The sequence below is a fragment of the Pseudophryne corroboree genome, chromosome 9, assembly GCF_028390025.1.
Source record: "Pseudophryne corroboree isolate aPseCor3 chromosome 9, aPseCor3.hap2, whole genome shotgun sequence".
In the NCBI taxonomy this organism is placed as follows: domain Eukaryota; kingdom Metazoa; phylum Chordata; class Amphibia; order Anura; family Myobatrachidae; genus Pseudophryne; species Pseudophryne corroboree.
Genome location: NC_086452.1, coordinates 344824790 through 344841767, shown reverse-complemented (window position 1 = coordinate 344841767; position 16978 = coordinate 344824790). Strand labels below are relative to the sequence as shown.

The window sequence follows — 16978 nt, the reverse complement described above, 5'->3', positions numbered from 1 at the left end:
CAGTATTGATCCAGTCGGACAACATCACGGCAGTCGCCCACGTAGACAGACAGGGCGGCACAAGAAGCAGGAGGGCAATGACGGAAGTGGCAAGGATTCTTCGCTGGGCGGAAAATCATGTGATAGCACTGTCAGCAGTGTTCATTCCGGGAGTGGACAACTGGGAAGCAGACTTCCTCAGCAGACACGATCTTCACCCGGGGGAGTGGGGACTTCACCCGGAAGTCTTCCACATGATTGTAAACCGTTGGGAAAAACCAAAGGTGGACATGATGGCGTCTCGCCTCAACAAAAAACTGGACAGATATTGTTCCAGGTCAAGGGACCCTCAGGCAATAGCTGTGGACGCTCTGGTAACACCGTGGGTGTACCGGTCAGTGTATGTGTTCCCTCCTCTTCCTCTCATACCAAAAGTACTGAGAATCATAAGAAGGAGAGGAGTAAAGACTATACTCGTGGCTCCGGATTGGCCAAGAAGGACTTGGTACCCGGAAATTCAAGAGATGCTCACGGAAGACCCGTGGCCTCTACCTCTAAGACAGGACCTGCTCCAGCAGGGACCATGTCTGTTCCAAGACTTACCGCGGCTGCGTTTGACGGCATGGCGGTTGAACGCCGGATCCTGAAGGAAAAAGGCATTCCGGATGAAGTCATCCCTACCCTGATCAAAGCCAGGAAGGATGTAACCGTACAACATTATCACCGTATTTGGCGTAAATATGTTGCGTGGTGCGAGGCCAGGAAGGCCCCTACGGAGGAATTTCAACTGGGTCGATTCCTGCATTTCCTGCAAACAGGACTGTCTATGGGCCTCAAATTAGGGTCCATTAAGGTTCAAATTTCGGCCCTGTCGATATTCTTCCAAAAAGAACTAGCTTCTGTACCTGAAGTTCAGACGTTTGTCAAGGGAGTACTGCATATACAGCCTCCTTTTGTGCCTCCAGTGGCACCTTGGGATCTCAATGTAGTGTTGGGATTCCTAAAATCACATTGGTTTGAACCACTCACCACTGTGGACTTGAAGTATCTCACTTGGAAAGTGGTAATGCTGTTAGCCCTGGCTTCAGCCAGGCGTGTATCAGAATTGGCGGCTTTATCCTATAAAAGCCCTTACCTAATTTTTCATACGGACAGGGCAGAATTGAGGACTCGTCCTCAATTTCTCCCTAAGGTGGTTTCAGCATTTCACTTAAACCAACCTATCGTGGTGCCTGCGGCTACTAGGGACTTGGAGGATTCCAAGTTGCTGGACGTAGTCAGGGCCCTGAAAATATATGTTTCCAGGACGGCTGGAGTCAGAAAATCTGACTCGCTGTTTATCCTGTATGCACCCAACAAGCTGGGTGCTCCTGCTTCTAAGCAGACGATTGTCGTTGGATTTGTAGTACAATTCAGCTTGCACATTCTGTGGCAGGCCTGCCACAGCCAAAATCTATAACAGCCCATTCCACACGGAAAGTGGGCTCATCTTGGGCGGCTGCCCGAGGGGTCTCGGCTTTACAACTTTGCCGAGCAGCTACTTGGTCAGGGGCAAACACGTTTGCTAAATTCTACAAATTTGATACCCTGGCTGAGGAGGACCTGGAGTTCTCTCATTCGGTGCTGCAGAGTCATCCGCACTCTCCCGCCCGTTTGGGAGCTTTGGTATAATCCCCATGGTCCTTTCGGAGTCCCCAGCATCCACTAGGACGTTAGAGAAAATAAGAATTTACTTACCGATAATTCTATTTCTCATAGTCCGTAGTGGATGCTGGGCGCCCATCCCAAGTGCGGATTGTCTGCATTACTTGTACATAGTTATTGTTACAAAAATCGGGTTATTGTTGTTGTGAGCCATCTTTTCAGAGGCTCCTTCTGTTATCATGCTGTTAACTGGGTTCAGATCACAAGTTGTACGGTGTGATTGGTGTGGCTGGTATGAGTCTTACCCGGGATTCAAAATCCTTCCTTATTGTGTACGCTCGTCCGGGCACAGTATCCTAACTGAGGCTTGGAGGAGGGTCATAGGGGGAGGAGCCAGTGCACACCAGCTAGTCCTAAAGCTTTTACTTTGTGCCCAGTCTCCTGCGGAGCCGCTGTTCCCCATGGTCCTTTCGGAGTCCCCAGCATCCACTACGGACTATGATAAATAGAATTATCGGTAAGTAAATTCTTATTATTAGCATACTTGCTTACTCCCCCGGAAAGACCACTCTCCCGTAACCTGTTCACTTCGCCAGTGCAGTGGATGGGCCGTGTCTGCGATGTCTGGATACGTCCCTGCTATATAATCTGTAATCAATGTATGTTGCAGTAAGGGAGTGGGGCCATGATGACTCAAATCATCTCTGTCCTTTGGATTTCCACAGAGATTTTAAAAGTAGTTAAATATTCCTTATTGCTCCATAACGGGCCACATGTCTATACTAGTACAGTGCCCTCATTATCCAATGTGCATTAGATAGATATAAATGCTGTGTTATTACTAGGGGTCTATTTAATATAGAGAGAAACCTATATAATAAGCCCCCTGGCCCACAATAGCTATTACCAGGTATTACTGCTGATGGCTTTCTCACGTATTTCTCTAACGTCCTAAGTGGATGCTGGGGACTCCGTAAGGACCATGGGGAATAGCGGCTCCGCAGGAGACTGGGCACAAAAGTAAAAGCTTTAGGACTACCTGGTGTGCACTGGCTCCTCCCCCTATGACCCTCCTCCAAGCCTCAGTTAGATTTTTGTGCCCGAACGAGAAGGGTGCACACTAGGTGGCTCTCCTGAGCTGCTTAGTGAAAAGTTTAGTTTTAGGTTTTTTATTTTCAGTGAGACTTGCTGGCAACAGGCTCACTGCACCGAGGGACTAAGGGGAGAAGAAGCGAACTCACCTGCATGCAGAGTGGATTGGGCTTCTTAGGCGCGCCGCCGGCCCCCTTACAGAGCCAGAAGACTGAAGAGGTCCGGAAAATCGGCGGCAGAAGACGTCCTGTCTTCAATAAGGTAGCGCACAGCACCGCAGCTGTGCGCCATTGCTCTCAGCACACTTCACACTCCGGTCACTGAGGGTGCAGGGCGCTGGGGGGGGGCGCCCTGAGACGCAATAAAAACACCTTAGATGGCTAAAAATACATCACATATAGCTCCTGGGCTATATGGATGCATTTAACCCCTGCCAGTTTTTCCTTAAAAAAGCGGGAGAAAGGCCGCCGAGAAGGGGGCGGAGCCTATCTCCTCAGCACACAAGCGCCATTTTCCCTCACAGCTCCGTTGGAGGGAAGCTCCCTGGCTCTCCCCTGCAGTCCTGCACTACAGAAACAGGGTAAAACAAGAGAGGGGGGGCACTAAATTTGGCAGATTAATAATACAGCAGCTATATAAGGGAAAAACACTTATATAAGGTTATCCCTGTATATATATATATAGCGCTCTGGTGTGTGCTGGCAAACTCTCCCTCTGTCTCCCCAAAGGGCTAGTGGGGTCCTGTCCTCTATCAGAGCATTCCCTGTGTGTGTGCTGTGTGTCGGTACGTTGTGTCGACATGTATGAGGAGGAAAATGGTATGGAGGCGGAGCAATTGCCTGTAATAGTGATGTCACCCCCTAGGGAGTCGACACCTGACTGGATGGTCGTATGGAAGGAATTACGTGATAGCGTCAGCACTTTACAAAAGACTGTTGACGACATGAGACAGCCGGAAAAACAGTTAATACCTGTCCAGGCGTCTCAAACACCGTCAGGGGCTCTAAAGCGCCCGTTACCTCAGATGGTCGACACAGACCCAGACACGGACACTGACTCCAGTGTCGACGGTGAGGAAACAAACGTATTTTCCAGTAGGGCCACACGTTACATGATCACGGCAATGAAGGAGGTTTTGAACATTTCTGATACTACAAGTACCACAAAAAAGGGTATTATGTGGGGTGTGAAAAAACTACCCGTAGTTTTTCCTGAATCAGATGAATTAAATGAGGTGTGTGATGAAGCGTGGGTTTCCCCCGATAAAAAACTGCTAATTTCTAAAAAATTATTGGCATTAATACCCTTTCCCGCCAGAGGTTAGGGCGCGTTGGGAAACACCCCCTAGGGTAGATAAGGCGCTCACACGCTTATCAAAACAAGTGGCGTTACCGTCTCCGGATACGGCCGCCCTCAAGGAGCCAGCTGATAGGAAGCTGGAAAATATCCTAAAAAGTATATACACACATACTGGTGTTATACTGAGACCAGCAATCGCCTCAGCCTGGATGTGCAGTGCTGGGGTGGCTTGGTCGGATTCCCTGACTGAAAATATTGATACCCTGGACAGGGACAGTATATTATTGACTAAAGAGCATTTAAAGGATGCATTTCTATATATGCGAGATGCACAGAGGGATATTTGCACTCTGGCATCAAGAGTAAGTGCGCTGTCCATTTCTGCCAGAAGAGGGTTATGGACGCGACAGTGGTCAGGTGATGCGGATTCCAAACGGCATATGGAAGTATTGCCGTATAAAGGGGAGGAGTTATTTGGGGTCGGTCTATCGGACCTGGTGTGCCACGGCAACGGCTGGGAAATCCACCTTTTTACCCCAGGTCACCTCTCAGCAGAAAAAAGACACCGTCTTTTCAGGCTCAATCCTTTCGTCCCCATAAGGGCAAGCGGGCAAAAGGCCACTCATATCTGCACCGGGGCAGAGGGAAGGGGAAAAAGACTGCAGCAGGCAGCCTCTTTCCAGGAACAGAAGCCCTCCCCCGCTTCTGCCAAGTCCTCAGCATGACGCTGGGGCCTTACAAGCGGACTCAGGTACGGTGGGGGGTCGTCTCAAGAATTTCAGCGCGCAGTGGGCTCACTCGCAAGTGGACCCCTGGATCCTGCAGGTAGTATCTCAGGGGTACAAATTGGAATTCGAGACGTCTCCCCCTCGCCGGTTCCTGAAGTCTGCTTTACCAACGTCTCCCTCCGACAGGGAGGCGGTATTGGAAGCCATTCACAAGCTGTATTCCCAGCAGGTGATAATCAAGGTACCCCTCCTACAACAGGGAAAGGGGTATTATTCCACGCTGTTTGTGGTACCGAAGCCGGACAGCTCGGTGAGACCTATTTTAAATCTGAAATCCTTGAACACTTACATACAAAGGTTCAAATTCAAGATGGAGTCACTCAGAGCAGTGATAGCGAACCTGGAAGAAGGGGACTATATGGTGTCTCTGGACATCAAGGATGCTTACCTCCATGTCCCAATTTGCCCTCCTCACCAAGGGTACCTCAGGTTTGTGGTACAGAACTGTCACTATCAGTTTCAGACGCTGCCGTTTGGATTGTCCACGGCACCCCGGGTCTTTACCAAGGTAATGGCCGAAATGATGATTCTTCTTCGAAGAAAAGGCGTCTTAATTATCCCTTACTTGGACGATCTCCTGATAAGGGCAATGTCCAGGGAACAGTTAGAGGTCGGAGTAGCACTATCTCAAGTAGTGCTACGACAGCACGGGTGGATTCTAAATATTCCAAAATCGCAGCTGATTCCGACGACACGTCTGCTGTTCCTAGGGATGATTCTGGACACAGTCCAGAAAAAGGTGTTTCTCCCGGAGGAGAAAGCCAGGGAGTTATCCGAGCTAGTCAGGAACCTCCTAAAACCAGGCCAAGTGTCAGTGCATCAATGCACAAGGGTCCTGGCAAAAATGGTGGCTTCTTACGAAGCGATTCCATTCGTCAGATTCCATGCAAGAACTTTTTAGTGGGATCTGCTGGACAAATGGTCCGGATCGCATCTTCAGATGCATCAGCGGATAACCCTGTCTCCAAGGACAAGGGTGTCTCTCCTGTGGTGGTTGCAGAGTGCTCATCTTGTAGAGGGCCGCAGATTCGGCATTCAGGACTGGGTCCTGGTGACCACGGATGCCAGCCTGAGAGGCTGGGGAGCAGTCACACAGGGAAGAAATTTCCAGGGCTTGTGGTCAAGCCTGGAGACATCACTTCACATAAATATCCTGGAGCTAAGAGCCATCTACAATGCTCTGAGCCTAGCAAGACCTCTGCTTCAAGGTCAGCCGGTGCTGATCCAGTCGGACAACATCACGGCAGTCGCCCACGTAAACAGACAGGGCGGCACAAGAAGCAGGAGGGCAATGACAGAAGTTGCAAGGATTCTTCGCTGGGCAGAAAATCATGTGATAGCACTGTCAGCAGTGTTCATTCCGGGTGTGGACAACTGGGAAGCAGACTTCCTCAGCAGACACGACCTCCACCCGGGGGAGTGGGGACTTCACCCAGAAGTCTTCCACATGATTGTGAACCGTTGGGAAAAACCAAAGGTGGACATGATGGCGTCCCGCCTCAACAAAAAACTAGACAGATATTGCGCCAGGTCAAGGGACCCTCAGGCAATAGCTGTGGACGCTCTGGTAACACCATGGGTGTACCAGTCAGTGTATGTGTTCCCTCCTCTGCCTCTCATACCCAAGGTACTGAGGATCATAAGAAGGAGAGGAGTAAGGACTATACTCGTGGCTCCGGATTGGCCAAGAAGGACTTGGTACCCGGAACTTCAAGAGATGCTCACAGAGGACCCGTGGCCTCTACCTCTAAGAAAGGACCTGCTCCAGCAGGGACCCTGTCTCTTCCAAGACTTACCGCGGCGCTGCGTTTGACGGCATGGCGGTTGAACGCCGGATCCTGAAGGAAAAAGGCATTCCGGATGAAGTCATCCCTACCCTGATCAAAAGCCAGGAAGGATGTAACCGTACACATTATCACCGTATTTGGCGTAAATATGTTGCGTGGTGCGAGGCCAGGAAGGCCCCTACAGAGGAATTTCAACTGGGTCGTTTCCTGCATTTCCTACAAACAGGACTGTCTATGGGCCTAAAATTAGGGTCCATTAAGGTTCAGATTTCGGCCCTGTCGATTTTCTTCCAAAAAGAACTGGCTTCAGTTCCTGAAGTACAGACGTTTGTCAAGGGGGTACTGCATATACAACCTCCTTTTGTGCCTCCAGTGGCACCTTGGGATCTAAATGTAGTTTTGGGATTCCTAAAATCACATTGGTTTGAACCACTTTCCACTGTGGACTTAAAATATCTCACATGGAAGGTGGTAATGCTGTTAGCCCTGGCTTCAGCCAGGCGTGTCTCAGAATGGGCGGCTTTATCCTATAAAAGCCCTTACCTAATTTTTCATACTGACAGGGCAGAATTGAGGACTCGTCCTCAATTTCTCCCTAAGGTGGTTTCAGCATTTCACTTGAAACAGCCTATTGTGGTGCCTGCGGTTACTAGGGACTTGGAGGACTCCAAGTTGCTGGACGTAGTCAGGGCCCTGAAAATATATGTTTCCAGGACGGCTGGAGTCAGAAAATCTGACTCGCTATTTATCCTGTATGCACCCAACAAGCTGGGTGCTTCTGCTTCTAAGCAGACTATTGCTCGCTGGATTTGTAGTACAATTCAGCTTGCACATTCTGTGGCAGGCCTGCCACAGCCAAAATCTGTAAATGCCCATTCCACAAGGAAGGTGGGCTCATCTTGGGCGGCTGCCCGAGGGGTCTCGGCTTTACAACTTTGCCGAGCAGCTACTTGGTCAGGGGCAAACACGTTTGCTAAATTCTACAAATTTGATACCCTGGCTGAGGAGGACCTTGAGTTCTCTCATTCGGTGCTGCAGAGTCATCCGCACACTCCCGCCCGTTTGGGAGCTTTGGTATAATCCCCATGGTCCTTACGGAGTCCCCAGCATCCACTTAGGACGTTAGAGAAAATAAGAATTTACTTACCGATAATTCTATTTCTCATAGTCCGTAGTGGATGCTGGGCGCCCATCCCAAGTGCGGATTGTCTGCAATACTTGTACATAGTTATTGTTACAAAAATCGGGTTATTATTGTTGTGAGCCATCTTTTCAGAGGCTCCTCTGTTATCATGCTGTTAACTGGGTTCAGATCACAGGTTGTACGGTGTGATTGGTGTGGCTGGTATGAGTCTTACCCGGGATTCAATATCCTTCCTTATTGTGTACGCTCGTCCGGGACACAGTATCCTAACTGAGGCTTGGAGGAGGGTCATAGGGGGAGGAGCCAGTGCACACCAGGTAGTCCTAAAGCTTTTACTTTTGTGCCCAGTCTCCTGCGGAGCCGCTATTCCCCATGGTCCTTACGGAGTCCCCAGCATCCACTACGGACTATGAGAAATAGAATTATCGGTAAGTAAATTCTTATTTTTTCAAAGATATCACCATCATTTAGTATTTAAGTAAAGCATTTTTTTCCTAAGTGAACATAAGAAACAAAATCTATTTTCACATCGGGTGTAGAGTAGGATCTTGATCCGAGGCACCAACAGGCTCAAAGCTTTTGACTGTTCCCAAGATGCACAGCGCCACCTCCTCTATAACCCCGCCTCCATGCACAGGAGCTCAGTTTGTAAATTGGTGCCATGCAGTAAGCAGGCACTTAACAGGAGGGCTGCCTGAGGCAGTCTATTGATAGCTTAAATTATAGAAAAAAAAGATTTTTTTTTCTACATCAGACTTCAAGGGCTACAGCAGGCAAAGTCTTTCATACTTTTCGGTGTGCGGCTCCGTCACCCCCAGCGGCGCTGTATACTCCCGTGCCCTGGTTGCCGGGTCACTGCAGCGGAGGCGCCGGTTCCTTCTAAAACGTGAGTCACACACACGCCGCCGTTCTGTCGGATCGTGGGGCCGCAGCTACGGGAGAGGTAAGGGGCTTCTGTGCCCGCTCTTTACCGCGATCCAGCACGGCCGTAGGAGGAGGGCCGCATGGGCGCTGGCATGAACACTGATTACTGGGCAGCCGCTCCACTAGCCACCAGGGACATCTCATGGGCACAGGTCAGGGGGTATTTTCTTATACATACTCCGTTTTACACTGTCCGCAGCGCCCGGTGGGGAGGCCAGCAGGGGGAGCAGGTTGGACCTGAGGCCCCAGCCACCGGGTGCCATTTCTATGAATGTTCCCATCCTGGAGCTGCATAACTCTCCCTCACTCCTGGCCAGCAGCCATCACTGATAGAGCTGTGCTGTTCCTGGGACTGCTAGGGCAAATCCTCCTCTGTAGAACCGCCTGATTGCCAGTGCTGTATTTCCTACAGGACACTTAAGTATTCTACCTGTCACTGGGACAGTGTTAGTTAAGAAAGAGTTCATACATTCAGGGTTGTGTGGTACAATACATCCAGTATTTACTGGGCTTTGTTATATCTATAGTTAACACAAATAGCCATACTGAGTATTACTTTGTATTGCTAGTCCAGTGCAGTTTTATGGTGCATAATTTCTGCATGGTACGCACGTGACTATTGCTGTGTGTGTGCATATAGCTGCTGCGTGGTTGCCTCATTACAGGGTATTTCACTCAGCATGCTACTCCTATATTGCTATACCTGAGGGGGCTAAGTCTATCAGGTGTCTTTTTGTTTAATATAGGATTGTATCACAAGATATACCTGCTGTGTATTTTTACTTGTGATTTATAGTCACCATATACGTATATATCTCTTGACCTCCCGGTCTGTGCTGTCATAGTCACATTTCAAGGGTGCTCTTGCTAGGTATATTGCTGCTATACCTTGTACCAGGTTGCCCGATATTGTGCACGCTGTTATGTCTGCTGCACATGGCAACGACGCTGATTCTGAAGTTGATTCTGTCCAAGTGGGACAGCCTGCCTCATCAGATTAGATCTCACATGATCTCCCTATCTCCGGATCTGCCTGTCACTGAGCTGGTGGCTTCAGGACCAACGATTGAGCAGGGGCCGTCCCTTCTGGATATCCAACTGGGTCCTGCTGATGACTGATGCCATTCTGAGAGGTTGGGATGCGGTGTTGGAACAACACTCTCTCCAGGGTCGGTGGACCAAGGAGGAGTCACTACTTCCGATATACATTCTGGAACTGCGGGCAGTGTTCAATGCGTTGACAATGGCCCAGCATCTCATACAGAACAGATCTGTTCAAGTTCAATCGGACAACGCCACCACGGTGGCGTACATCAATCATCAGGGCGGAACTCGAAGCCGCATGGCAATGAGGGAAGTATCAAGGATTCTTCAGTGGGCTTAACGCCATCTGCCGGCCATATCAGCAGTGTTCATTCCGGGCGTTCTAAACAGGGAGGTGGACTCTCAGTCAGGACGTGCACGCCGGAGAATGGAGCCTACATCCAGAGGTGTTTCAGCTTCTCGTGGACAAGTGGGACCTCCCACATGTGGACCTGATGGTGTCTCGACACAATCACAAGGTTCCGGTCTTTGGAGCAAGGACAAGGGATCCTCACGCAGCGTTCATGCACGCTCTGTCGATTCCATGGAACTTTTGGCTGCCGTATGTGTTCCCTCCGGTGTCACTCCTGCCCAGAGTAATACGGAAGTTCAAGCAAGAAGGAGGAAACCTACTTCTAATCGCTCCAGCGTGGCCCAGGCAGCACTGGTTCTCCGATCTACAGGGCCTCTCGTTGGTTCGTCCCTTTCTACTTCAACAAAGACCAGACCTCCTCGTTCAGGGCCCTTGTGTTTACCAGGATTTGGCCCGTCTGGCTTTGACGGCATGGCTCTTGAAGCTTCCGTCCTGTGGGCCAAGGGTTTTTCTGAGGCGGTCGTTCAAACTCTGTTGAAGGCCCGTAAGCCCGGCTTCTGCTCGGATATACCATAGGGTCTGGAATGCTTACTTTACTTGGTGTGCGTCTCACAATCATGACGTTTTCAAGTTTAGTACGGCCAAACTATTGGCCTTTCTACAACAAGGCCTGTACTTAGGCCTATGTCTGGCCTCCCTCAAGGTTCACATCTCTGCCTTGTCGGTTTGGTTTCAGAGAAAGATTGCTGCCCTGCCTGATGTCCATACATTCACTCAGGGTGTGTTGCGGATTCAGCCTCCTTATGTGTCACCTGTGACCCCTTGGGATCTGTCGGTGGTTTTGGAGGCCTTACAAGAGTTTCCGTTTGAGCCTCTTACCTCTGCTGACCTTAAGTGGCTTTTCATTAAGGTGTTATTCTTGCTGGCTATTGCTTTAGCTATAAGGGTCTCGGACTTGGGTTCCTTATCCTGTAAGTCTCCCTATTTGATTTTTCACTGTGACCGGGCGGTTCTTAGAATGCGGCCAGGTTATTTACCCAAGGTGGTATCTTCCTTCCACCTTAACCAGTAGATTGTGGTTCCGACCTTTAACTCTCCTGAGTTGTCTGCCAAAGAGCGGTCTTCGGATGTGGTACGGCTCTCCGTATCTATGTGAAGAGAACTTCCTCCATTAGGAAATCCGATTCTCTTTTTGTGTTTGGTTTTCACAAACGTGGCTGGCCTGCTTCCAAGCAGACTCTGGGCAGATGGATTAGAATGGTGATTGCACATGCTTATGTACAGGCTGGTCGTCCGGTTCCTGCTACCATCAAAGCCCATTCTACTCGGTCGGTTGGACCTTCTTGGGCGGCTCACCGTGGTGCGACCCTTGAACAGTTGCTACTTGGTCCTCAGGGAACACGTTCATTAGGTTCTATACCTTTGATACCGCCGCTTCCCAGGATGCTTCCTTTGGACGCCGGGTTCTTGTGCCCGCTACAGTGCGTCCCCTCCCATAAGGAACTGCTTTAGGACATCCCCGATGTGAATCCTTGTGGAGCCCAGTGTACCCCGCAGCAGAAAACAAGATTTATGGTAAGAACTTACCGTTGTTAAATCTCTTTCTGCAAGGTACACTGGCTCCACAAGGTGCCCACCCTGACACACTTAGCTTCTTTGGGTTGGCATGGCATAGCCGCTGACACCCTCTCCTGTGGTGAGTGTGTGGTGTAATTGGCTACGAGCGATTGTCGTCTCTGGTACCTGCTTCTGCATTGGGCTGGTTAATGAAACTGAGCTCCTGTGCATGGAGGCGGGGTTATAGAGGAGGCGGCGCTGTGCATCTTGGGAACAGTCAAAAGCTTTGAGCCTGTTGGTGCCTCGGTTCAAGATCCTACCCTACACCACGATGTGAATCCTTGTGGAGCCCAGTGTACCTCGCAGAAAGAGATTTAACAACAGTAAGTTCTTACCATAAATCTCGTTTTATAGTCGTTTTCTTCTTGTTTTTCTATTTTTAAGCTGCTACTGTCAGGTTCTGGCTTCCAGTTCCACTGTGCAAGCGTTGGGTCCCAAGACTAATTGGTGAGGCAGTACTAGTCATCTTACTGTTGCCAGACAGTATCACTAGTGAGCTCACCATCGCCCAGCCGCCCCATTGAAGCTGTGATTGAAAAGGTGGCGATATAAGAGTTTCACTCTGATGAGCAGTGATATGAAATCTCTTCTGTTGTCACTTTTGTTACATAGACCCCCAAGTGTCTGTCTGTATTGATTCTGTGTTTGTATCTTACTGTAGGCAGGGCCAGTGCATGATCTTTCTGCACCCTAGGCAAAGCTTCAGCCCAGCACCTTCTAACCTCCTGCAAACCCACCCCCAAGTGATAAAGTATAATGTAAACAAAGTCACAACACTTTGTGACATTGCTCACAATACACTTTCACTTTTAAAAGTCCTTGAGTGTCATCTATTCTTTATGTATACACGTCAGCCAGCATGTTAGGAATTATATAGGACACTGAGGCCAATTTCAATTTTATTTATTTTTATATATATATATATATATATATATATATATATATATATATATATATATATATATATATATATATATATATATATTATAAATACCGTATATGGGGTCTGGTGGGAATATTTAATTGTGGTGGGGTATGGGATGCCAGCAGTCAGAATACCGACAGCATACTCCTGAGAAATATGGTGACAACTCTTAGCGCTCTTAAGAACAGAATTTTGGTGACTGCCTTCAAATGACAAAGAAAAGAATACCACCGTTCTTTCAAACATAGACTTCAAAAGACACAATATGTCAAATGAGAGTGGCGCTCCTTTCTATTCGTTATGTTCCTCAAAAAGAAAAAATTAAACAGATCATAGCGTAATATATTCTATATAGGCAATTTCACCTTAAGTGAAAAAAGGTTTTCAAAAACGTGATGTATAATGTACCCCTCCACAAACTAATTTCTTAGATGGAAAACAAGGCACCTTCCAACCTGATTTATGAGGTTACTGTATTAATTAACCTCAAATTAAAAATGTCATCTTAAAAATCTCTCCAAAGGATCCTCATTTCAGTTGAAAGCACCTTTTGGTAGTGTAATTACCTCCAACAACTCCCCAAAGAAGGGGTTCGTGCACACAAATACCCAGAGTGGAGAAATAGACAATGTGAGCTTCTTCACACCCGTGGAGATCACCTTATGGTAATATAATTACCTATATACACCCCTCAACAAATGAGGTCTATGCATATGGCTATTTCACCAAGCAGAAGCAAATCACATAGAACTTCTTTAAAAGCAGATTCTTTTATTAGGTTCCTCCAAAATGTGGCATGTAAAAAAGGATACTCAACATAGCATAATACTGTTTTAATGAGGGTATCCACATAAAAAAGACAGACAATTAAAATTACGTTTAAAAAAGGGGGATTCTGGTAGGCAAGGTGCCTTGTTTTCCATCTAAGAAATTAGTTTGTGCAGGGGTACATTATACATCACGTTTTTGAAAACCTTTTTTCACTTAAGGTGAAATTGCCTATATAGAATATATTACGCTATGATCTGTTTAATTTTTTCTTTTTGAGGAACATAACGAACAGAAAGGAGCGCCACTCTCACATGTTGTGTCTTTTGAAGAATACCGACAGCGTCATCCCGGCCACCATAATCCCAACATTTTTAATTAAATGAATTAACACTTCCTCCCGCAACCTAACCCTCCCTGGCATACTAACATTCAGGATGCCGGCTGTGAGGATTCTGGCGTCGGTATTCTTAACGCCAGCATCCTTTCCACCGGGATGCCAACTACATCTTTTTAATTGTATGTGTATACATACATATACACACACAGACATACATATGTTTGTATGCTCCTTATTGTGTTCCATTCCCCCATCTGTAAGTTCATTACTGACCCCCCTCCTCCATTTGTACGGTATTGTGCCCCAGTTCCTGTGTTTTCCTTATTATACTGTTTACAAGTACAAATCACCCATCTGGCTGTAAGATCTGTACTGTCTGTAGTCCCACAGAACCCCCATGGGTTACTTACCCTTAAGCTGTTTTCATGTTTTTTCCTCGGCATTGGTAGGATATCTCTTACAGGCGGAAGCAGTATTACAGCGACACTGCGGGTGCAGACATGCAGTCAGGTGCTGCTTGCTACTGGAGAGCCGGGATCCAAAGGCCTAGAGGAGGTGCATCACGACTATGAAGAGTGGCAGTGGGGGCGCCCCTCGGGAGTCATAGTTACATTTGCCTTCTGTGTGCCTTAATATGACTTGATGTTACACGTAGTGTTCATTCTAGCACCCTGCACCTGTCGCAACCCATGCAGTTCCTCTCTCCTGCCTGAGGTGTCACTCTCTGTTGTGATGCTTCTAGCACACTCTGGTCTGTATCTCAGCAATAAGATACAGACCAGAGTGTGCTAGAGCAGCAGAACAGAGAGCGACACCACAGGCAGGAGGGGTGTAGTATGGTATGCCGGCGGTCGGGCTCCCGGCGACCAGCATACCGGCGCCGGCATACCGACAGCGTGGCGAGCGCAAATGAGCCCCTTGCGGGCTCGCCACGCTGCGTGCACGGTGGCGCGCTACGCGCGCCATGCTATTTTATTCTCCCTCCAGGGGGGTCGTGGACCCCCAGAGGGAGAATAAGTGTCGGTATGCCGGCTGTCGGGATCCCGGTGCCGGTATACTGTGCGCCGGGATCTCGACAGCCGGCATACTGAAGACCACCCAGGCAGGAGAGAGGAACTGCACGGGTTGTGACAGGTGCAGGGTGCTAGAATGAACACTATTACACGTGTCAGCACTGAGGAAGCGCTGAGGCACTATGTGGTACAGCCTGATATTGGCGGCTGCACCTAATTAGACCCACAGCAGCGGACAGCGCAGTGTAAAAGGAGGAGGCAACATACAGAGACATCCTTCAGTTATTCGCTAGATGAATTCAGTGGTGCCCTGCAGGGTCCGGCGCCCCTGGGCGGCTGCCTTATGGTTTCTATGCGTTTTTACATAAACTCCTCACAAAATAAAGCAATGTAGCGTTTATTTCCCATGTACTTTACAGGTATGCTCATAATAGAGTCCTATAGATCAGTGGTTTCCAAACTCTGTCATCAAGGAGCACTAACGGTCCAGGTTTTAAGTATATCCGTGGCTCAGCACGGATCGCATTGACTGAGGTACTAATTAAGTCATCTTTGGCCAAGCATTGATATACTTTGGACTGTTTGTGATCCTCGAGGACTGAGTTTGGGAATCACTGCTATAGATCATGTCATGCTCCCCACCCCTCAGACAATAGCTACATACAGTACATGTGATCTCTTCCGGTATATACTGAATGTATACAGTAACTCTGACTGTGTTATTGGGCTGTGTTTATAGCATGGGCCTGGTAATACATATTCAGGGTTTCAATCCTAACGCACACATGTGACGTGGCTGTTCCCAGCTGAACAGCTGTTATAGGGGGTCATTCCGACCCGTTCGCACACAGCAGTTCTTCGCTGCGGTGCGAATGGGTCAGAACAGCGCATGCGCGGCGGTCGCATTGCGCATGTGCGTCATTGCTCGCCGGACAGCACCCATAGCAAAGAAGAAAGTGATCGCTAGCGCGAACGCAAGTAGATTGACAGGGAGGAGGCGTCTACTCACCGTTTTCCGGGCATGGAGATCCGAACGTAGGCGTGTCCAGGCGTTTGGAAGGCGGATGTCTGACGTCAATCCCGGGACCTTCATCGCTGGATCCGTTGCACAGGGTAAGTAGGTCTGACCCTGGTCTTGTTTTGCAGGAAACGTTTAGCATAGCAGGACTGCACAAGGGATCGCAGCCCTGCTATGCTAAAATACACTCCCCCATAGGCAGTGTCTAGTTGATCGCACGAGCAGCAAAAAGTTGCTATGTGCGATCAACTCGGAATGACCACCATAGAGCATTCAGTTCTGTGGCTTAAAACCTTAATGTCATAACTTTAACTGTAAAAGTATATACATTACTGATTGCTTTACAGAGGCTAATGATGAATAAAGTTCAACGTTCTTTGTCTTCCCTGCTTTGTGTAGCACCTGTACAATCTTATTCACTTGGACCTGTCCTACAACAAGCTCTCTGCACTGGAAGGCGTCCACTCCAAGATTGGAAATATCAAAACTTTAAATTTATCAGGAAATCTCCTTGAGAGCCTCAGAGGCCTTCATAAGTTATATTCTCTTGTCAACCTGGATCTGAGCAACAACAACATCAAGCAGGTATTCACATTTCTGCTCTTGAATAACCACCGCAGAACTACAGATGTGTCTTCTTACATAATTGCTGTAGTCGTTCCAAACAGCCCCTCTCAGCGCGCCCGGTCCTGTGAGACTGTGCTAGTATCTGGCGTCTTTTTTTGCAAAAAATGCATCTAAGTCACAATGTGACTATATCAAAAGTACATTTGTGTGCGACTGAGTCTGTGAATTTGTATAGGCATTTCTACAATATAGCAGCAACAGCTTTTTTCCCCCAATACAAGTTCTGTTCTGCTCCGTATACAGACTCAGTCATACACACAATATACAAGTGTCATATCACATTAATCAGCACAGTCTTCTGGTGCACCCTAGTCATGTTGCCACTAAAGGTGGGTACACATTAGAGCGACGGGGATTCGTTCCGACATCGGAATGAATCCCCATCAGCCCTAGATCGTGTGTACACACTGGGGCGATACTAATGAAGGTTGGAACAAACATGTTTCGTCCTTCATTAGCATAATACAGAACGCTAGCGAGAACGCTTAGTTTTATGTACAGCACATAGAACCAGGGTCCATCGCTCGCGTCCACAGGAGCGCGCAATCCCCCATACACACTGAGCGATGTAGGTAATGATGTTACAAAACGGCATATAGTGCCGACATTGCTGTAGT

The 16978-nt window shown here is 48.3% G+C and overlaps 1 protein-coding gene across 5 annotated transcripts in view; it reads left to right on the top strand.

Annotated features, from left to right (window-relative positions):
* The window catches only part of NISCH (nischarin), a 306900-nt gene that overhangs the window by 147473 nt on the left and 142449 nt on the right, over positions 1–16978 (top strand). For all 5 annotated transcript variants that reach the window (XR_010186909.1, XM_063940634.1, XM_063940635.1 and 2 more), the window contains one exon: positions 16134–16319. Coding sequence is in view for 4 of the 5 variants with exons in the window: in XM_063940634.1 (XP_063796704.1) it covers positions 16134–16319 (186 nt within the window). In the remaining variant the exon portion in view is untranslated. The remainder of the gene's footprint in view (positions 1–16133; positions 16320–16978) is intronic.